The 24,203-nt window shown below is 37.5% G+C and overlaps 1 protein-coding gene across 2 annotated transcripts in view; it reads right to left on the bottom strand.

The window, feature by feature from the left end:
- Nucleotides 1-3,526: 3,526 nt before the first annotated feature.
- Nucleotides 3,527-24,203, bottom strand: part of AGTR1 (angiotensin II receptor type 1) — a 50,340-nt gene continuing 29,663 nt past the window's right edge. For both annotated transcript variants that reach the window (XM_012437150.2, XM_012437151.3), the window contains exon 3: nucleotides 3,527-10,734. In XM_012437150.2, coding sequence (XP_012292573.1) covers nucleotides 9,608-10,687 — 1,080 coding nt within the window. In that variant the 5' untranslated portion in view covers nucleotides 10,688-10,734 and the 3' untranslated portion in view covers nucleotides 3,527-9,607. The remainder of the gene's footprint in view (nucleotides 10,735-24,203) is intronic.

Genomic DNA, 24,203 nt, shown 5'->3' with positions numbered 1-24,203 from the left:
AGTACACCATTGCGTGACTCTCGTCTCAAAGTGCTGGATACCCTTATGTCACCAAGCTCCACTGAATTGGTGTCATGCTCTTGGCTTTTAAGAAGACCATTCCAAGAGCAACCAACTAAGAATCAGGCTAAAAAAAAAAAAAACGATGCTTGAAAATGATCCCTATGTGACTCTGTGTCTCTATCCACAGTCCCACAGGGGAAATTTCCTTAGGAATTTGGTGTCAAAAGGACTGCTCCATTTGGGGACCTGGTCTGCACTTGCTTTGATAAAAAGAACTGGAGATTTAGTGATGCCTTTTCAACCTGGCTGCAGGAAGTTCCGAACTCAATATTATGTGTCACAACACCTGTTTGTCTGTACTGTCAATGGTTTTGCTTCTTCCTTTTTGTGATTCTTCTGTCTGGTTTCTTTTGTATTACTCTGTTTTAATGTGCTTTACATTGAAAGCCACTCAAATCCCCTATGGAAATATTTAGAGTAAAAATAAAATACACCTTTGATTTTGTTCAATAACAATTTTCATCAGACTCGTATCAAATGCTAAGATACTGTAGAGTGTCCTGGTGAAGGTGCCAGAAGCACCACATGCTTACATGTTTCATTTCTGCACTTAGTGTCTTCTCTGAGGATTAGTTGCTCACTGGGACCCACACCTTCATTTTGTCTCCCATGGAAGAAGGGTTATAACCCTTTAGGTTCATGCCATGCTATCAGCTGCTTTGTTTCTAACATTCATGAGTAAATTTAAAATAAACCTTTTTTTTAATTATTATTATTGCAGAAGCTTAATAGATTTATTTACTTAGTCCCAGAAATGACACTGTTCTTTTTTTCAAACACAATTTCCCCATGAAGTAGGTTATTTGGATGAAGTTCGCATGCAATTTGAGAAAGTGAGTGGGAGCACAGGAAAAAGAGACAGGGAGAGACACTTCAGCGGTTACAAAAACTGGGGGACTGACGCTTCATTGTTTAGCACAATTTACTGCAGCATTCACATAGCTTCAGCAGTGCTCTTCCCTTCCTCATCTACCCCAGGCACCTCCGCCTTAGCACTATTGATATTTTCTACCGAACAGTTCTTCGTTGTGTGGGACTGTTCTGTGCATTGTAGGATGTTTAGCAGCATCTCTGGCCTCTACCCACTACCTGCCGGTAGCGCTCTCCTCCTTCAAGTTGTGACAACCAAAAGTGTTTCCAGACATGGCCAAATGTCTTCTGGGGGTGCAATCACACTTGGTTTTTTTTTTTTTTTTTTTTTTTGAGACTGAGTTTCAGTCTGTTCAGTGGCATGGCTCACTGCAACCTCCGTCTCCCAGGTTCAAGTGATTCTCCTGCCTCAGCCTCATGAATAACGGGGATTACAGGCATGTGCTACCATGCCCAGCTAATTGTTTTTGTATTTTTAGTAGAGGTGGAGTTTCACTATGTTGGCCAGGTTGGTCTTGAACTCCTGACCTTAAATGATATGCCCACCTCAGCCTGCCAAAGTGCTGGGATTACAGGCATGAGCCACTGTGCCTGGCCCGCACTTGGTTTGAAAACACTGATGTATGTCTCTGCCCAGCTTTTCTATCATGATAGGCTACATAGCTACTTTCTGATTCATCTTGGCTGCTGGAACTTCCATCATGTTATAGCATTTCCTCAGCGTGTAGCCTAATTGCCTTTTTTTTTTTTTTTTTAATGTTTTGGGTGTAATTTCTTCTTTCTACTTGCTCTGCAGCCAGAAGCAAAAGGTGAAGCAGTAAGAGTATTTTATCTTTTCTGTTGCAACTCTCTCCTTACCTCTCATGGTCTTAAATAGCATCCATTTTAAGGTGGTTTTCAATGATGCTGCTACAACTGTCCTTAGGACTCATGGTATGATTATAACATCTTTATCCTCTGGGCTTCTGTGCACAGTTGAAATAAATCATACTTTTGTTTTAATTATTACAAGTCTTTTCTTCACCAAAATCTATTGCCTAACCTGAACTGTATGCCTTAAAAGAAAATCTTTCTCAGAATATAATGTAGTTTCTTTAAAACTATATTATATTTTAGAGAACATCGTTCCATTAGGCTGTAAGAAGTTAAAACTTTGATATGAAAATTAATTTAGGAATTTCCCTTTCCCTCCTATTTAGTAAATACTATCTAAATTCTTGGCTGCAGAAAGGACCAGAGCATTTAACTAATTATTGTGACAGTTAACAGTTGTAGCCTGTTTATTTGCTAGACCCAATATAAGCTCATCCAAAATCACATTACAATAAATGTAAAATCCAGTGTTATGCTTTGTGAGGTCAATTAGTGCTTTCCATTAGTGAGCCTAATTTTCAATGACAAAGACCATTGAAATTCTATCTTGAAATCCAGTAAGATGAGTTTCAGACAAAGTAAAATATTATTGTATTGATTTTGAATAAGGATATTTGAAAGTATCTATATGACTCATTATTTGTAATGCCATTTTTGGGGGGTCCGGGGGAGGTGAGAAGCAGAGGAAAGCAACATAGCTTAACAAATAAGGGCACAGATTCTGAAGTCACAATGCCTGATTTCTAATGTTAACACCACCGTTTACCAGTCATGTTACATTGGACTGATTATGTAAAATCCGTAAGCCTTTTTTTGGTTTCACTGAATAATAACAGAACTAACATGACTGGATGTTGTGAGGATTAAATAATATAATGCATATAAGCAGATAATTCTATGCTTGTCCTATAATTAGAACTCAATAAATGTTAGCTATAATAATTTTGCAGAAGATTAAATTCTGGTGGATAATTTTGATAGAAAACCCATCCCCAACTGGCTTAAGATAGCGAGGTCTGGAGGACCTTGCTTTCTGTGCTGCTTTCTGACACAGAAAGTTAACTCTCAAATGATGTCATAAGGACTTGGTTCCTTTCCATTCTTTGTCCCATCTTTCACTCTGTTGGCTGTATACTTATAGTATAAATACACACTGTGACAACTTCCAGAAACCCCACCTCTCCTGTGGAGTGACAAATGGCTACAGTAACTCCTCACATCCACCTAGATTCCATAGATGGGAAAGAACAAGCTTTTTTTCTGATAGCTCCTGGCAAAACCAGGAAGTTCACCATAATTGGGTTCATTTAGGTTGTGTGCCCAACTCATTGCAGCCAGAAGAATATGATGGACTGTTTGCTGAAGTCTTCTCACATCCATGGTCTAAATCATATAGTTGGCAATAATGGAAGTGGAGCCCCATACAGATTCTGCACCAAGAGTGGGCAAGCAAATTGTAACAGGGGGCTATTTCTTGAAGAAGGTGGAAAAGATAAGGAGACTCAAGAAATAGCTGTAAAGGTGATATCATCAATGGAAAGTTGTTTTTTTTTTCCTCCTGCTATCCACTTACTACAAGAATTACTGAGACTAATGGTTGCTTATTTGGAAAATTGCCTACATAGCCTCTAGCTAATATACTTTGCTTTGTGTGCATTGAACACTTGCTTAGAAACTTCTCTGTAACAGCAATGGCCAGGAGAAAGCCATCAGTCAGGACCGATCCGCATCTGTGGGCCTTTGTGTCACATGGTGCTGGCTGATTCTCAGCAGATCTGCTCTGGCGTCTGCAGACATGATGCTCTCCTCTCTGTGGTGAACTCTAGGAGGGCTTATCTCTGTTGGTTAACACCAGCTGCTTTCTAGCTGCCATTTTGGAGAATTGAGGCTTATTTTTGGAAAATTATCATTTAGCAACTGTACATGTCCATATGGCACAGCAGAACTTCATCAGGCTTGGGAAAAAGTTCTGTGAGATATATCCCAACACACTGGGAGGTTGAGCCAGGATCCCTATTTCTCATCTTGTTCAATTTTTCTAAAGAGTCTTCATAGGACATGGAATGAATCAAGAACTGGGCTCAGGGGCATATTTGGCTCATCATCATTTGGATACTTGAAGCAAAATAATCATAATAGCAAACTGGCTTTTAATAGTTTTAAAATTAACATCATTTTTTCATCAAATTTACATCTCTTGTGCATATAGATAAATATTTTCCTATTACACTGCTTGAAGGGTAAATCTTATGGTCTTTAGACTCTCAGAGGATTATTATACAAAACTTCCTGGTATATGAATGATTTAGAATTAAATATTATTAAAGCTAAATTCTCTTATTCTCAGCTTCTGGAAAAAAAAAAGCTTAGTCTGATTTCTAGTTCTGGTTCTTCTTGATTATTGAAATGCATATTTTTCAACCTCAGTTACATCATTTCTCAAGTAAGAGGTATTAGCTTGGTAAGTAAAGGCCTTTCCATTGGACTTGGGAAGGGTTGGTGCTCACTGGCTCCATGAGACCCAGAGAACTCCCAGGTCACTGTCAAGTAAAGAGAGCTAGGCAACATGCAAGCCAGACATTTGGGCCCTCAAGTGGTGATGAGTACTAAGTTTCTCTCTCTGCTTATGATTTCATGGTCCAAATCATATTTTTTATAATTGCTCATGCAACAGAAGAGTATTTTACCTCTGTGCCATCTCAGGGAGAGACCTCAGTTTACAATAATTTGTAATAGTAGATAGTGTAGTAGCCTCAGCCCCCTCTCACTATTGGTCCTTCTATATCACTACACGTCTTCCCCCTTAACACACAATATTGAACGTCCCGGCTCTCACCCTCTCATAAGGAGACATATGGGAGCGGGGTAGCACTTGTGATCTCTTATTAAGACAGGGACCAAGAAGTTTTGGGATGTAGATGGTATCACTCCTACTGGGTGGCCAATCGGTGATGTGCTGGCCCCTACAAAAGGGAAATTCTTATTGATGATAAGGAGGAGGAAACACTTGCAGATCTTAGCTATGGATCACTGTATTCCAGTTCCTTGATTGGAGAGGGGTGGGCAGAGATGCAGCTGGACATAAGATGCAGGTAGAAGCAAGGACTCAAACATGTCCACGGCTCTCTTGCCTTTTCTGTTTACTTCACTCTGCATGCAGACTAGCTTCTTCCATGCGGTGAGAGGTGCGGCTGGTGTCGAGCTTACACCTCCAAAATGCTGACACTGGGGCCAACTCATCATCAGCGCCTGTTTGAAAAATCCTTATGAAAAACTGAGTGGTCCACTTCAAGCCTGGACCAATTAACTGTGCTGTGGGGATGGAGTTAGGTAGGAAAATGGTTCATTCTGAGGTACTGCTGTCCCTGGTTGGGGCAGAACATTCCTGTGATGAGGTGAGAAGGGACACTGTTCAGATGGTTCCACGGGTGTTCACTATACAAGTAGACAAGACTGGGTATAGTTTTTGATGTCATATGTTAACTGACACAGTCAAAATTTTAAATTTGGAAAATTTAACTCTCTGATCATTACTTCCAATATATAATCATACATTCCGAACTATATAAAATCCATACGGTTGGATCTTGCCCCAAACCATTCTGTCTACTCTTTATGGCTTGCTTCCCACCCTAATACTTGGGTTCCTTCTTCCTCTGGTTGGTCTGGGCCCAGTGGATCCAACATGGTCCTAGGGCCCTAAGTGTCTGTGTGTGGCTCTCCTGTGACATCTGAACCCTGGCCTTGGGGGCAGTGTGTGGCTGCTTCCAACCTCCTGTCCACTCAGTCTCTCTGTCTCTCTCTTGCTCTTGATTTGCTTTCTTTGCTGTCAGATATCTCACGCTTCATACCAAGTATCTGAAATTCCTTGAAACTTGTTTTCTTCACTCACCACTTTTATGACCTGTCTCAGTCTAGTTTGTCTTCTCTAGCTCCCCAGACTGGCACATACTGTTGGAAAAAATGCACCAGTGTACAGAGTTATCAAACTGAAAAATCTGTGGTATCAAAACTCTGAGAGCCTTTCTGTGCTTTGCAATCAAGCTGCTTCTCACTTGGCTCTCCTTCATACTGCTCACAGCAGCTGAGCCATGATTTTATCCTACATGCTAAGCTGCTATATGTTACACACCTCTTGTACCCAGCACAGAGTAGGGAAACAATACAACGCTTACTAAGTCCATGAATTAGTGTATTACTGACTAGATAAAAGCCTTCATTCACCAAGCCAACTCACCATACTTGAGAAATGATGTAACTGGAGTCCAAAAAGATGAATTTCCACAGTGAGAGAGAGCCAGCATTAGAAATCTGACCAGCCTTTTTTTTCCCCGAAAAGTTTAGAATGAGGTGAGTTTTAATATTATGTGTATTGAAATTTATACCTTAGAAATAGGTGTAAATAAATGTAGCTTTTGCAATCTGTTGGGCACCTAGATCTTTATGGTAAATATTCTTTTCTGTATGAATTTTTTAAATGTACCAAAAAAAGGAGTTTACCTAACCTGTAAATATGTTCATGAAGAATTCATAATGACATCCTATCCTAAGATTTTGGTAAGTAGGGCCTCAACTCCAATATTAGGTTGATCTCACTGAAAGGGCAAGAATAATCATCAAGGTTAATAACATCTCTTTCACAAGTGAGATGGGGTAAAATCCCAATATGATTTGATAAAATAAAAATGAAAATGAGTCATGGAACATCTTATTAACACCATTAATAAATACATGATATAGGGGATATCTTAGTACAATTATCTATCAGAAATCTTATCAACTATAACCTGTGAAATAGTTCAGTAACTTTAAAATGCTTACAATCATTTAGATTAAAATGACTATTGAGCAAGGCATGGTGGCTCACACCTGTAATCCCAGCACTTTGGGAGGCTGAGGTGGGCAGATCACCTGAAGTCAGGAGTTTGATATCAGCCTGTCCAACATAGTGAAACCCCATCTCTACTAAAAATCCAAAAATTATCCAGGTATGGTGGCACATGCCTGTAATCCCAGTTACTTGGGAGGCTGAGGCAGGAGAATTGTTTGAACTTGGAGGTGGAGGCTGCAGTGGACTGAGATTACACCACTGCACTCCAGCCTGGGCAACAGAGCAAGACTCTGTCTCGAAAAAACAAAACAAAACACACAAAAAAATCCTAGACTATTGAAAAAGAAAAAAAAAATAACAGTTATGTAACTGATCTGGAGGGATTTCCTACAGGATGGATGTTTATGCTGTAACTTGGGATGAGGTAAAATTTATTTTTTCGAGGTGATCCTTTGTGAAAATAGTAAAAGACCTTTGGGGTGAGTGGCTGGCATTACATTAATGAAATTAAAAATAATATAAATAATATGAGGCATATGGAACCATATTTATTCACAAAAACTTTATATTTGGGAATGTGAGAGTAATATAGTCTGCTTTGTGGAAATTCTGCCCAGTCATTAAGGCCTCTCTGAGGTGACAGCCCCTTGCCCACAGCAACCATCAATTATTTTACACATAACTCTAACCCTTTGGCCACAGTTTATTGAGCCAGAATGAGCACTTCAGCCTGCCCTTATGAACTTCAGGAGCATTGAAATCCTGTAAACTGAAGAACGAGGCAACCGTGCAACGGGAGCAGAAATGTTAAAGTACAATTTTCACGCACAGTTGCATCCTGGCCCTTGCATGTGGCAACTGGATCCTTATAGTAAATCTCTCCTTTCTGCTTAAATTTAGGCTGGGTGTGGTGGCTCATGCCTGCAATTCCAGCACTTTGGGAGGCCAAGGTGGGAGGAACGGTTGAGGCCAGGAGTTTGGGGACCAGCGTGGGCAGTGTAGTGAGACCTCTATCTCTCTAAAATATAAAAAATTAGCCAGGAGTGGTGGTGCAGGCCTGTGGTCCAGCTATTCAGGAGGCTGAGGTGGGAGGATTGCCTGAACCTAGCAGGATGAGGCTTCAGTGAGCCGAGATCACACCACTGCACTCCATCCTGGGTGACAGAGTGAGACCTTGTCTCAAAAAAAAAAAAAAAAAAATTTAGTAAATACCCCGTGCTGAGGTTACGATGAGATATATATATTCATACCTAGTTGATGGTGTTGTAAATTGTTATGTTTTCTGGGAAATATTTGACAACATGTAGTTAGAATATTTAAAAATGTTCATATGTGTATTTTAGTTGTACCACTTCTAGGAGTATGGGAAATTTCTCAGATTCACATACTTGAATGCGCGTCTCAGTGTAATTTATAATACTGAAAAATCAGAAAAAAGCTCAATGTTCCAATTTGGTGACTAGTTAATTATATCAGGGTATGTCCATATTTTGTAACATTAGACAAATATTAACATGTTTTAGAAAAATATTTAACTGGGTAGGAAACTGCTATGACATTAAGTGAAAAACCTATATACAAAGTAATATACACATCATGACTTCAATATCACGATTTACACATAATGTGTGTATAATAAATGAAAAAAGCAGAAAAAAAGTTCCCAAACTTTAAAATAATGTTTTCACTGGGGGAACTAAACATGACTTTCATTTTTATGTTATTCTGTATCTTCTAACTTTCCTACAATGATAATGTATACAACTAGAAAAATTGTTATTAAACAAATTACAAGTAAAATAATGTATTATCTTAGCGTTATAGCAAGAGTTAATTTTTTCTTTGTTATGTGAAAAACTAAAAAATTCAAAACATTGTGTTTATTTCATGTCATGCAGTAGAACAAAATGTTTTTTTCTTTATCTTTTCAATGGCAGGATACAAAATCTATCACCAATAGTATTAGACTATCAGTTGTATCAAAATTTAAATAAAAATATATTCATACTAATTCAAGGTTGTCTTATTTTAAAATAAAGTAGTATCTATTTTATGTATGAAGATAAATACATTGCAATAAAATTATTTTATTTTAAAGTAAATATAACTTTGCCAGATTTTAATTAACCGAAATTTAGGGAGATATATATATATATATATATATATATATATATATATATATGTAGGATACATACTTTTTTAAAAAACAGGAAGGTATACTTTATGATATATAATCTTTTTACCACAAACTATATACACTTCTCAGATATTAAATCAAACAAATATACTAGGAAGACGCTACTACTTGGGACCAGCGCAGCACTTTTACAGTAGTTCAACTTTTATATGTGACTTTAGTAACACCATTATACAAATAAGCCATCTTATGGGCATTGTTTTGGCAGTGTAAACCTATAAGATGGGTTGAATCTCACAAAAAGTTCTGAAACTTGACAACTACTGCTTAGCAAATCTTTGTACAAAACGTGCAGTAACAGGTGCAAGTGTGGCACAGTCGCTGATAGCTAAAAACAGGCACAAAAGCTTTCCTGCCTTTTGGAAATTGGACAGAACAATTTTGAACTCTGATCTCCTGTTGCTCCTCTAACAGTTTAATACATTCTAAATACCTGTATGTGGAAATAAAAAGTAACAGGACGAGAGCAGACTAGGGAGACTGCATTTCTGCCAGTAAAATTTCTCAAATCAACACATTGATTGAGTTTCTGACATTATTCTTTGAGCAGCTGTCATCTATCTAATGCAAAATGTGGCTTTGCTTTGTCTTGTTGCAAAGGGAAAGAAAAGCTTTTGTTCAGAGCTTTAGAAAAGTTGGTTCAGTCCACATAATCCATTTTCTCCCTCAATTCTGAAAAGTAGCTAATGCTCATTTGGTGGTGAAGTGCTTCAGAGGAATGTTCTCTTGCTCCTTCTTTCACAAAATTACTTTATGGACAGGTTTCCAACATGTCACTCTACCTCAAAACATGGTGCAGGCTTCTTGGTGGATGAGCTTACATTATCTGAGGGGCGGTAGGAAAGTGTGCTCATCTTTGTTGAAAGATTTGAGTGGGATTTGGCTTTTGGGGGAATATATTTTAGAAGCTGGAGAAAATATTTTTTAAATTTTTTCCCCAGAAAGCCATAAAAAAGAGGATTCAGGCAATTGTTAAAATAAGCTATACAAATGGTGATGGGCATGGCAGTGTCCACAATATCTGCAATTCTACAGTCATGTATGATGCCTAGTTGAATCAATACATCCAGAAAAGTGAATATTTGGTGGGGAATCCAGGAAAAGAAAAAGAAAAGCACAATTGCCATAATTATCTTAAAAATATCATCATTTCTTGGCTTGTTCTTTTGAATTTCATAAGCCTTCTTTAGGGCCTTCCAAATAAGAGTATAACTTGTAAGAATGATCAGAAAAGGAAGCAGGAAACCCAGAATATTTTTCGTCAGGCCCAGCCCTATTGGGAGGGTTGAATTTTGGGACTCATAATGGAAAGCACAAACTGTAATATTGGTGTTCTCGATGAAAAATACATTTCGATGGATTACAGCTGGCAAACTGGCCAAGCCCGCCAGTAGCCAAATGATGATGCAGGTGACTTTGGCTACAAGCATTGTGCGTCGAAGGCGGGACTTCATTGGGTGAACGATAGCCAGGTATCGATCGATGCTGAGACATGTGAGTAGAAACACGCTAGCATACAGGTTGAAACTGACGCTGGCCGAAGCCATCTTACATAGGTAATTGCCAAAGGGCCAGCGGTATTCCATAGCGGTGTAGACAGCCCACAGTGGCAAAGTCAGTAAAAAGCATAAGTCAGCCAGCGCTAAATTCAAAAGGAAAACACTGGCCACAGTCTTCAGTTTCATGTAAAAGTAAATGACTATCACCACCAAGCTGTTTCCAAATATTCCCACCACAAAGATGATACTGTATAAAGTAGGAATCATGACAAATATGTAATTGTGCCTTCCCGCTTTGGGACAATCATCTTGGATTCTTTTAATACCATCTTCAGTAGAAGAGTTGAGAATCATTTTGATCTCCTGGGTTGAATTTGTCACAAACACTATATCAAATGCACCTGGGGAAAATAAAAATAAAATGGTAAGAAAAGAATTCTAGTTGTAAACAAACAAACAAACAAACATTCATTTCTCAGGTGTAAACCTAGTAACTCAACTTTAGTCTTAGGAAAAAATATTAGATCATATTTCCTAAGGAGACACTGTGAACTGATAAAGTCTAAGAATGCACATTTAAATTTTAGAATTTAATTGCTTTTGTAGAGAATGGTATGTATCATCCAGAGAAATGGAATTTGGGTTCTATATGAATGAACCTATCTAGGTCCTTTCCCTTTTTTCTATAAGTAAATTGTAGTTTCTAAATTGATTAAAAACCTAACCTAAATCTTAGACAATACTACTGAATTAAATTCGTTTTTCAGAAAGATCTGAAAGTTTTTCCTGAGCTAAGCAAGACTAATTCATTTATCATTAACTTCAGAAGTGTGACACATCCATATCTTATTCTTTAAACCATTTCTTTCCTCTCACAATCTTTACTTAGGTATGAAGATTATTAGTATTCTCCCTTAAGTGGTCAGAATAGCTGCCTTTAGGTGACTGATGAATTGGTCACTGTGGCAATTGATTTAAGAGGAGTAGGAGGGAGGGCTTGACTTTGAAGAATAGGATTTTTCCATGGTTTTCCAGGGCTCTGAAGTCAGTAACCACTTACTATTTAACTTCCAACTCAGTCTAGCAAAAGTGCACGAATCTTCTAACCTTCATAATATCTGCCAGCCATTTCTGAAGTTCACTCTGTGGTTAACTATTTGTGTAACAAAGATGTCAAATGAATAGGTTTGGCCAGTATTATCAAGAAAGTATGTCTTTAGTGAGGGCTTGAGAAAGCAGCAGGTTTTTTCAGAATTCCAGGAAGAAGCAGATGCTCACGAATGAGCTGCACAAAGATGTGCAAATATTTGCTGATTTTCTACATAATCAACAGTCAAGCTATTTATTTATGTGATTTAGAAAATCAACACATTCTGCCCTGGATAAGAGTCCATCAGGAGGTCCCAGGAAGGAGACTGAAGGTGCAGTGACAGTGACGTCACCGAATGTGGTACAGCCACATTCTGAGGTAAAGGTCAGCATTGGGCACAGGCCAGGACAGCTAGGTGGGCAGATGTGCTAGACACACAAATCCTATTGCTCCAGTAGGAGCAGGTCCCCAGATGAACTTGGCTGAGCATTCTCTTGTAGCAGCATGCCCTGGGGAAGAAGAGGAGCAGAAATAAGCATGGTTGTGCTTGGCATTCAGGAGAGCTGACACACGTTCTTAGAGTAGTGTTCATTTTGGTGCAAAGGGATGCTGTGCAAGGGATACAACCCCAGTAGTCAGCTTTTAAGAGATAACATATGTGAAGGAGTTCTTAAGTGGCCTCTTTGCCTTCCCTGAGTAAGTTGTTCTCCCTATCAAAGTTTTTGGTTGTATGTCCTCATGATTGTTCCTTTTTGTATCTAGCTTATATAATCTACATCCTTTTCTTCTTTCACTCAGAGGGACATTAGCATCCCAAATGTCTCATCTTTGGTAAAGCCTTCCCTACTTTTCTGAGCACTTTGACACTTTGGATGTAGGTTTGATACTTTTTTTTTTTTTTTTTTTTTTGAGATAGAGCCTTACTCTATTGGCCAGGCTGGAGTGCAGTGGCATGATACTGGCTCACTGCAACCTCCGCCTCCCAGGTTCGAGCGATTCTCATGCCTCAGCTTCCCTAGTAGCTGGGACTACCAGTATGCACCACCATACCGAGCTAATTTTTGTATTTTTAGTAGAGAGAGGGTTTTGCCATGTTTGCCAGGCTGCTCTTGAACTCCTGACTTCAGGTGATCCACCCACCTCAGCCTCCCAAAGTGCAGGGATTACAGGCATGAGCCATGCTCCCAACCTTGACACTTTATTATAATCATCTGTTGACATACCTATCTTCTCCACTGGTCTGTCAGTTGCTTGTGGGGAGAGACTGTTTAAAGTTTACTAGTATTTCCTTGTTTCCTTGTTTACTAGTGTAGGCCCTGGTTCATTCCAGGAGGCAGATGGTAAATGTCTCACGAATGAGAGGCTGAATGGACAAATGAATGGGTGAACAGCATATAACTTGCAGCTATGAATATAGAGTATCGAGACTAATTTCTGTGAAATTACATCTTGGTCCCTGCAGAGTTTCACAAAGAGTACTCAATGTCAACCTGGGCCTCACTTTGGAAAAGAAAACAGAAACAAAACTGAAGCAAAATAAACACATAGAAAATTCCTTGGTGCTTTTCGAATTTGTGGTTTAGAAAACAGAAGATGAAAAGAAGAAATAATTGAACAGAAACTAGGGCTATGCTTTTAGGGAGGTATGACTAGTTCTTCCTCACCCAGAGGGTTTCCCTATACCTTGTTGATTTTCCAGTTCATCTTATTATTGTTTCTGAACTTACGCCAACTTAGAAGTATAAATTCATTTATATAAACACATCTTCTTTATTAAAAATTAATTAGTCATTAAAGGGTTATGGCTAGCAGTCATTTGTGCCTTAATGTGGATTAATGTACCTATTTGCTATCCTTTTAACCATCTATTAGAGATCAGCTGGATTTTGCTTAGAAAAAAATTAGAAATATAAAGGTTAAGGAACCTCAAAGGTTGAAAAGGGCCTGGGTGAACTCCATAACTGAAAATGAGGGCAGAGGTAAATATTTGGTTCGGCTTGGGCATAAGGGCAGTAAAAAATAGAAGGGAACACACTTCATGCTCTAGAATCCCTTGGGTGACCTGAGCTGTGAGAACAGGGAGGAAATTTTCTTCTCCTTCTTCCCCCCTTGACTCTACTTTGACAGCACGCAACTCATGTGGGTTCCATTAATCCTGTGTCTGGAGTAAGTAGAATTTTATTAACTAGTCTCAGACTATAACCAGCATCCATAATACAATTTCTATGGGTAAAAGTCTGCATTTGTGAGAATCAATTTATAAACATAGTTTGGTACTCTAACTCCTTCACAGGCTGTCAGCCTTTTCTTCAGTTACCACTGATTCATATTGACTGATATTTAATATATAAAAGGTTGCTTTGAACAGCTAGAGGAGCATCCCTGGAAACTTCGGCGAGGTATTATTATCGTAAAGAAAATTCACTTGAAAGAATATGGACATAGCACTGAATATACCAATTAGAAGACTATTTTACATAAATGTTTGTGTAATGACCAAGACTTCCTACCCAGTAAGGAAACAAATTTTCTCATACTTGAGGGTGGAGGAAAAAGGGAGAAGAATTTTAGGTGATAGAAACAGTGGAAGGAAGCACAGGGAAGCAGAAATGCAAATAGCACATTCAGTGGATATTGATCAATTCATCACATGTTCACTGAACACCTACTATGTGTGGGTGTCCAGGATGCAAAGTGAATAAAGTCACAGCTCTCCTCCTTTGCATTGTTTGAGTCTACTTGGGGGGACAGGAGCCTTAAAGGCAGTATTATCTGTAGTGTGTTGAATGTTATATCAGAGGCCTGTGGAATACTGTGTTTATCACTGACTCAGCTTGGTGGGGAGTGCAGGCTTTGGAGGAGGGATGGTGAGAGGACAGTGAGGGGGAGGGAGGGATCACGAGATGGCACCTGGAGACCAGCCAAGGTGGAGTAGTGGTGGTGTCATCACTTGAACTTCTCCCTTCTTACTAATGCCTGCAGCATCACTCGTAAATTAACAGATATTGCACAATCCTCTTGGGGGTGTGGGATCTGGATGTGCACTGGGTATTTCTACATGGGACGGTGACATAGGCCATTTTCCAGTCTGCGCTGCTGCTACTGATAATCTTCCCTAGAGAAATTTGTTTCTATGGAGAGAAGGAAAGACGGGACTTTTGTGATTGATAGTTACTTTAGACTGATGATAAATGAGTGTGAAATAGTGGGGCTCTTTGAAGCGGAAAGGATACTACTTTGGTGAGAAGTTGAAGGAGAGAGAGATGTAATTGACTAGAAAACCAAATTTGTGAGTCCTAGAAAGCAGCTATGTTTCAGCTACATCCAGCTTTTTTTCCCCAGAAGGGTTATAGGTAGGTAGAATACTGAAAACACAGGAGGATCTACCTCTTCCAATTTTTCCTATTTCTGATCTTACTACTCCTTTTATCCAAGTTCTGTGGCTTACATGAATTCCATAGCACTATTTTCCCTTAGGGAAGGGAAGATGAATTTAGGGTTGAAAGACTTGAAATGGAATCCTCCTTTGCCACATACAAATCTGTGCGGCTCTGGGTGTCATCCAATTTCTCTGAACATAACCCTCAGTTTTTTCATCTGTTGGAAACAAGAACAGTGACATTTATTACACGTGATCTTTGTAGGAATAAAATGAGATAATGTGACAGCACTTGGTATATCTTTCAAATATTGCTTAATGAATATGTTTTACTTAAATCTTATTATTTTTTGAATACAAGGCAAACATTGACTCAGAACAGCCATGGGTTAAGAGCGCATGAGAGTAAAGAAAAATGTTTATCATAGGTAAGTTCCTTCTGTTGCCATGAAAAGTCTAAAAATTCCAGGTTGTTGTTCTTTTGACGTATGAGTAAAAAATAATCTTAAGCAGCTGAATAAATATGCTGAGAGTCAGGTGGGAACCTCAAGTCTGTGGCAAACAAAGGTGTTGGCTCATTGTGGCCAACCACATTTATTTAACAATTGCTTTTTTAAGAGTTACCTCATATTCTTTGACAGCTTCCCTGGTTCTTAAAGCATAAGAATGAAGATTTTCTTTTCTTTTTTCTTATTCTAAGAATGCTTTTCCCAAGACTTTTGATTAGAATATTAATACCTTTTTAAGCTTTTAGGCAAGCCAAAACCAATCTAATTAAATTGTTCATTACAAGTCTTTTTAAAACTAGTTTGCAATCTAAAGAAAAAAAAAAACCCATAGTTTCCTATGATAATAAAGAGAGAACTAAAAGACCAAGTAATTATATTTAGAATAATCTTCTATCAAAGTATCTCTCTCAAGCATCAAAAAGAGTAGGCCAGTGTTTGTAAGCCATTTGCTTATAGTGTTGGACAGCCCAATAAACCATCCTCTTCAATAAACTATTGTCTTTATTATTCCTATTTTATAATTCAGAATTAGAAAGCAACTGTTTCTGCTCCTCCACTGCTTCTCCCGCCCCACTCCACCACAGTAATGCCACAGGACATAATGGATAGGTATTCACTTGTGAATTCATTGACTCATAGAAATTGGCACTAATATTTTTAGAGTTTTTAACACATTTCTTTTTCAGATCTACTTGTTCTTATTTCTTAGCCCTCTGTTCCTATTTTATGAGTTCTACTCCGTTTAATTTCCTTCACATTTTGAATATACATCTGTTAAGAATATCTACCCAATTGCTTTACTATTTATAGTTCCTCAGGTATAAATTCTATTTATTACACCTATGAACACTGTTTCTTGATCATGGCCTTCTGCTTAGGTTTTGTAATCTCTGACTGTGTTCCTTTTTGGTGGGAAGGCTGAGTATCTGGATGATGATATATATATATGGTTGAAACTAATATATATATATACACACATATATATATGAAACTAACATATATATATGAAACACACATATATATATACATGTTAGTTTTCAACATATATATATAAACTAACATATATATGTATGTGTATATATTCATATATATGTTTCATATATATGTTTCATATATATAGTTTTCATATATATATGAAACTATATATACACACACATATATATGAAACTAACATATATATATACACACACATATATATGTTAGTTTTCAACTATATATATATATATTTGCAGATACTATATGTCTGCAGTATTTAGTAAATTAGTATCTATACCACTCTCAAACAAAAGTTTTCCATCTTTCATCATGAATAGGGAGTGATTTTTCAGTTCCTGGCTTTAATCAGAAACACAGCTTAAATTGCCTTTAGTACATGTGTCTAGTGGTCCTGTCTTTCATACTGCCAAAGTCACTGGAACTTTATCTCAGCTGTGTATTTAGTGTTAGTCCTGCTCTGGCCCAATGTGGTCTTAACTTTTATTCAGAGCTGTGATCCGGCGTTTTGTATTTAAGGCAGGAAGGGCGGATTCCTTGCCTGCTTTGTCCATTTCTTCTTTACTGAGGTTGCCCTACATGTTATTTGGAGGTGATAATTTCCAAATAAGTTGTTTAAACCTAATAGCTTTGGATTATAGTTATGGCTTTTGATGAAGCATTTGAGCATTTACAGATTGTATTTGCCTCCATACTGGGAAACCTGGCAGCCATGAAGAGGGGAGCATGGCAGACCACCTGGCACCATGGGGCAAGAGACAAATACTGCTTTCAAGTCAGATGCATGGGAGAATGCCATGATCTTGGTTGGTAATCCTAGCCCAACTTCATGTTAAGTGCTTTCTTTGGAGATGCTTATGTTCACCCCTGCAATTCCTGAGTGAATATTTCTGTCAATGTAAAACATTTTATTAAATTGTTAATGTCATATTAATTAAGTACTTAAGATCCAATCTCCTCAAACTTAATAAATGGCTCTCTGATATGTATACATGGTAAATAGTGGCTTCTGGCCCTCTTCCCAAGTCAACACCATCTACTGTCATCTGACCTCACAAGAAATAAAAACAGGGCAAGCTGCTTTATTAATTCTGCATGTACCAATTGTGACTAACTGTGGTGACAGTGGTTAAATGTTCCATCATTTCCAACTAGCCCCCCCTTTGCTTATCCAAAATAACTATGAACCCAAAGAACCCAGCTTTATGAAAGAAAATTCAGAAACTTTATAATTTATATTCAGGATATCAATTTCAATGAAAGTAAAATGTTAATCTCACATTTTAGCTTCTTGGGAATTGTTCAAGACTACTGTCTAATAATGAAACTCTAAACTACAATTAAACTTCTCTCTACTCTAGAAATTCCTACTTACCATAAACTAACTCGGTTGTGATGAATGTCCCAATCCCTCCCATACACATCACTATCTCAAATTCTTGGCTATTTTTGTTTTTATTTCAAAAAGTAAGGACAAACAGGCAGCAATGAAAGATATGTGATCAAGCCTAATTCACATGCTTTAAAAATCTTCCTTTGACACAAGAACAGAAAACCAAACACCAAATGTTCTCATTCATAAGTGGGTGCTGAACAATGAGAACACATGGACACAGGGAGGGGAACATCACACACTGGGGCCTGGGGGGTGGAGGGCTAGGGGAGGAATAGCAGGGGGTCGGGGAATTGGGGAGGGATTGCATTAGGAGAAATACCTAATGTAGATGATGGGGCAATGGATGCAGCAAACCATCACCGTGGTATGTGTATACCTATTTAACAAACCTGCATGATCTACATATGTGCCCCAGAACTTAAAGTATAATAATAATAAAAAATCTTCCTTTGACATGTTGGTGCTAGAAAATACTCTTATGTTAAATATAAAAGGCTATGAATGGCTTTCCAGGGTGTCTGGAGAGAGGAGACTCCAGAGACTAGGAGAAAAGGAAAATAAAACCTAACTTTGAAGAAGGCCTATAAGTAAATGAACCCCTGTCCTTTTACACTCCTAAATTCTTCAAACTTATGGACTCATAGAATTTTCCCACAAGAATTACTGTCACATTTCAATGGATTAGTATCTCAGCCATCATGGGGGAGGAAACATCATTTTTAATAATATGGCTCTTGGAAACTACTCACAAGCTTTTCAACAGAGAAAAAGGCAGCACTGATGTGGGCTTAGTCAATAACAATTGCTTCACCCAACTTGTGAATAAAACCACAGATTTCGTATATGAAGCCACCTCACTTTTATTTCTTTGAAACTTTAATTCAGCAGCAGCAACTGTTTATCTCATGTCAAATTCCATTTTCAGGGGTGTGAGGAAAGTTATTGAGGAGGAAAAGAGGCACTTATTAATTTGTACTCTTAAGAAATTATGATAATATTACAGAATTATATGTATTATGGGTTTTATGTTAGGGTTATTGGCCACATGGCAATTCATTTTAAAGTTTTTAACATTATACAAACCACATAGCCATAAATTTTAAATGAAGCTAGAATATTCAATATACTGTACATTTTTCTTCAAATTGCTCAATATTCTGATTGCAGAAAAAATATTCTTTAATGATAGTCTGCAAATTGGTAGAAAATGCGGGAGCAGACTGAGGTTCTAATTTTAGCTTTCCTACTCGCTAGCTGGGTGACCCTGAACCAGTCATTTAGCTTCCCTAAACCTCTGTATCCTCAGGGAGTTGGTTATATTTTTTGAAAAGAATCTTCCAAAGCACTGAAATTTTATAATCCTTCCTTTGAATAGGTATGCATCTTTTGACAAGAAGGGCAAAATTGCTTGACAAGTAGAATAACAATTTCAAGAATTATAATAAGGCAGTTGATTAATGCTATCATATACTGTTAAATCAGCTATCTATATAGATGTTTTTAATCCCACATTGATTTAATAATATTCTATATTAAACACAAGAACTCTTTGTATTAAAACAACAAAGTGAAAAAAATGTATCTTTTACTCAAGATAAATAAAGAAACTCAATGTAAGATTATGATAGGCATAGTTTTTTTCTTTCCTTTAAAAAATTAACTATTACTCAAAGAAATATTTTTCAAGCACAACATTTAGATAGCTGGTTGTGGTCCTAGGCTAATGAAGTCAATGTTACGAGTTTGGGCCCTATCTAGACTAGTTTGTTTCATTCCATTTATGGCCAAAGGCTGTAAGTCCTTTCAGACATCCCTTTTGTTATTTGTTGACAGTACCAGGTGAAAGAGTACAGTTTGGAACGTGGTCAAAACTCAAAATTAAAAGCTTGCCATGAAGTTAGAGTCAAGATTACACGATCCCATGAAGAGGGGGGCACAATGTGATACTGTTAACATAGAAAATTGACCTATTCTCAGATTCTTTGTAACAAAATACAACTTTTTAAAGTTTAGCAATTAATTAATGTGGTCTAATTGCCCAGATAAAAACACAGAGGTGAGGGCAGAGTATCAGAAGCGAACTTCAAGAGAAAGTTTCAACATTCTGAAGAGTTAAAGGGCCTCTGTTCTAAGAAAACTAATGCTATAAGGGTCATATTTATTTGATTTTAATCACATAATTTCCTTTTCTTCAAACACAATTTTGTATGCATTATAGTTCTTTTTACTTTTTTTTTTTTTTTTTTAACATCAAAATGCTGTACAAACTGAGGAACAGCAGAACAATCTGGCAGAGAAAGCACTGGACTGCTGTCCTAGCAAACAGTCTGCTCCGCCAGTAACCAGCAGCACAATCTTACAGAGGAAGTTTAATCTTTCACTTTGTTTTCCCTTAAATATTACAAGATATTTAGAATGGGAATACCAACACCTGTTCTCACCTCTATTTCATGAACTGCTAAAAATAAAAAGTTCTTTGGAAGACATAAAAACATTTTTAAAATATAAAAGGGTAAGTAAAATGAATTTAATTAAAGAAAGCTCAGACTTTCAACATATTGCTAAATTTTTTTATTCAGAAGTTCAGCAGAAATATTTTTCGTTACTATAATGCTTTTATTTGAAGAATTATAACAAGGCACTTGATTAACCCTGAAAGAAAAGTAAAATAGTAGATTTTGAATTGCTTCTACATTTAATACTTGTGGCAGCAAATTTTTGGGTACAAACTGACCCCTCGGGGCAAATCTGACCAACAGATATATTTTCTTTGGTCCCCAGAGCATTTACAGCTTTGGCGATTTGAATTCTCTGTAGTACACTAATACCCCTCTATTTTCTGGTTCTTTAGCTCAGTGCTGTCCAAAAGAAATACAAAGTGCGACACATATGTAATTATAATTTTTCTATTAAAAACATTTAAAATGTAAAAACGGGTGACATTAATTTTGATAAAATACTTTATTTAATGCAATATATCCAAACTATTGTCATTTCAACATGTAATCAATATAAAATTATTAAGATACTTTACATTTTTTTGTACCATGTCTTCAAAACCCAGAGTATAATTTATGCTTCCAGGACACCTCAGTTAGACTAGCCATATTTCAAATGCTCATCACACTGGGCTGGCTGCTGTACTGGAAGCACAGTGTAGGTGATTTACTCACGGAAGTCCCCTAGTTGGCCCCTCTAGGAATGGTTCTGAAAGTGTGGTTCCTGAAACAACAGCATCATGATCACCCAGGAATTTGTTAGAAATGCAAATCTCTGACCCCACCACAGACCTACTGAATCAGAAACTCTGTGGGTGGGGTTCAGCAAGCTGTGTTTAATGAGCCCTCCAGGTAATTCTGATACACTCTAATATTTGAAAAGCACTACCTTGTAGGCAACTTAATTTGCAACTCTGGCTTAAATGCTGATAATCCTGATTAACAGGCAAAACCAAATCCAACAAACAATAAAAGTACACTCAGCTAAAATGTTTTCATTTAACCTTTATGAGGCATCAAAAACTAAATATGAAAAACTTACTCATTAAACTGCATATTTCTATTACACATTCAGGACTGGCATAAAGTGTGCCCAGCAGGATGTCATCTAGTAAAATCCCCTTTTCAGCTACTCATAGATATCTGAAATTCCTATAAGTCATATAGGGTGGAATACCCACCTTCATACTGTCTCAGGCAGAACTAACATCTACCTGAGAAGAAACCCAATGGCTCAGGTGAGAACCAGAGTTAAGACAGTAGGAAGAGCATAGTGATGGGAACCAAAAGTTCTGAATCAAGCGCATGATTTACCTCCTATGAACTGTGGGGCCTTTGGCCTTTCACTTGACCTAGGAATATCATTTTCTTTATCTGGAAAATGATGGTAATGATAATGTTCATGATGAGGATGATGAAGCAGCAAGCACGTGTCCAGTCTGGTGCAAAACATTGTTGAAAACGCCGAATGAGATCATGGATCTGGAAATGCTATGAGATCCTAGAGCTTTGGGACTTTTGTTGGTGTTATTAAGTTCACACTGTGGTGTAAATGACTAATTTAATTTTTTTTTTTCTGTGAACAAATCTGGATAAGAGAAACTGGGAAACTGCACCTGGTGCTAGAAGTGGAAGAAACTAAAGTACCAGCAAGGGCTGGAAAGACAGAGAGGGAATGCTGAAAGGCACTGCTGAGAGGCTGTTTGGACCAGACTGTTTTGTTAGCTCTGAGAATTCCTTTTGACTATTGCATCATTTTAAAACATAAATTACAATGACATTACATCTCTGTAATAAAAATATTTAGACCATTCTATCTACTAGTATCACTCCATTTTCTTTCTATGTTAGGCTACTTGCGTTTTCTAATTAAATAGCCTGTGATAAGAGACACGGATGCCAGGCCAATAAAAGGTAAACAACACTTTGCCAAGTGAAAAATAAGATGAGCTAATGGTGACTGTTGCTTCCTGTGAAAACTTCATTAGCAATAAATGAGTTACCAGATGTCACACATCAGATTTGAAATTAAAATATATTCTCAGTAGTTGTGTGGTGTCTGAGCAGAAGTTGAAAATGAACTATTTCCAAGAGAATTGTATAGAATAATGTAACATTTTTGCCTTCTGATTTTTGTTCCTCCTCTAAATGTAAAATAAAATGCACCTCCCGGGTTGTGAAGTGGAAATATAGTAATTCTGCACAGAAGGCTATGTAGGGAAGTGGCACATTGCTCATAGAGCAGTAACTGCTGAAAAACAGGAGAAACTTTTGGAACATCCTGTACCACACCAAGACCATCATCTCCTCTTTTTTTAACTTTGCCATTGCGAGTTCTCCTTTTCTCACCTTCACGTTCAGCATATGATTTCTGCTTTTATTACTAGCAACAGACCTGTTCAAGTCAGCAACTGCCAATGTTGACTCCACTCTTTCTGAATGCTGCTGTGACAACCCTGGTAGTGCTTTTCTTTCTTCAGGAGATATTAAAACTCTGTCCTCTGGTTCTTCCAGCTAGCTAAGCTGAGGCTCTTCCTGTTCTCAAAGTTACAAGTCACCAATCCGAAAGCAATTATGGTTAGGGAAGGAATCCCACAGTAGGAAAGAAAAGAGTACCATTTCATTAGAGCCAGCAGAAACTTCAAATGATAAGCCAGTGTGATAGAAATATCTAACACTCTCTAGTTTTTATAAACAAATAATTTTGGCTGAACTTCTTCAGCCCAGTTCCTTTGCAGTTTCAAAATTTTTGCAGTTACTGGTTCCAGCTGTACCATTTCATGGTCACTTGAAATCATTTGTTTATTTTTTTTCCCCTCAATTAATTTTGGTTCCTATTTCTTGCCAGCTAGGTGAAACTTATAAATCAAATTAAGAGGGTAAAAGTGAATTATCATTCTCAATCCCCTCTTGGAGAAATATTTACATGGAACTTCTCTCTACATAGAAGTTCCCTGAAGCACCTAACAGTTTACTTCTGGATCATTAACTATTCATCAGATGCGGGGATGTGGAAGCTGCTGGCTTTTGGCTTTCACAAGGAAGACAGAGCATTTTTGAGATGATTTCTATCAATGGGGAAAAGGTCAATTAAATCTTTTCAGCTTCATAACTTTAGCACAAAATGACATACAATTGTTTAAGTTTATTTAATGTATAATTATTTTATACTTCTTTTTGTTTCTGCTGATTAATAGAAAGGACTTATAATAGTGGCTTAAATATTAGCAATAGTAACACCGATCCCTTATTATTAATTGGATGCTTACCATGTGCCAAGTGTTGCATTCATTGCTTTCATTTCTATAAGAGACCTATGAGGGAAGGCATCATTATTCCCATTTCTCGGGTGAAGAAACAGGAATAGAAAGCAGGTCCTTATATTTTTGACATCCTGAAAGTAATGTTTCAAGGCTTTGTTATTATTTTTATTTTTTTGGTATGGTCAATAGGGGTGATTTTGCACTCCAGTGATATTTGGCAGTGTCTGGAGACATTTTTGATTGTCCCAATGTGGGAGAGGGAGGTGTGTCGGGTATTAACTAGCATCTGGCAGGCAGAGACCAGTGATACTGCTAACCATTTTACAATGCATGGGACAGGTTCCCACACCAAAGAATTATCTAATTCAAAATGTCAATAGTGTTGCTACTGAAAAACCCTGCTCTGGCCCTTTTTGTTTTAACCTTTGATAATTTGTATCTCTCAACTTTTATAAAATCAATTAACTGTATACTGAATTTTATTGGTGGCTTTTGTTTCATGCATTATACTTTCCCACGAAAACTACAGATTCCTCACAAAAGATAAAATCCTATTGGGTAACCACTCAGAAGTCTAAAGCTTTGTCGGGTGCTTAGTAGGAGCTCTCAAACAGGGAGTTGACTAAATATCTGCTATGTTAGATCATTCTAGAAATTACCCTCTGCAAGCATTTTTCATAACTTCAGGATTTTTGCTGAAGAGGGAATTTGAGCTCAGATCCATCATTAGGGTTTCAAGAGA

The sequence above is a fragment of the Aotus nancymaae genome, unplaced genomic scaffold (genome assembly GCF_030222135.1).
Source record: "Aotus nancymaae isolate 86718 unplaced genomic scaffold, 86718_ANA_hifiasm-v0.15.2.pri h1tg000019l, whole genome shotgun sequence".
In the NCBI taxonomy this organism is placed as follows: Eukaryota; Metazoa; Chordata; class Mammalia; order Primates; family Aotidae; genus Aotus; species Aotus nancymaae.
The sequence above is the reverse complement of the archived record's forward strand: the minus strand, read 5'-3'. Positions and strand labels throughout refer to the sequence as shown.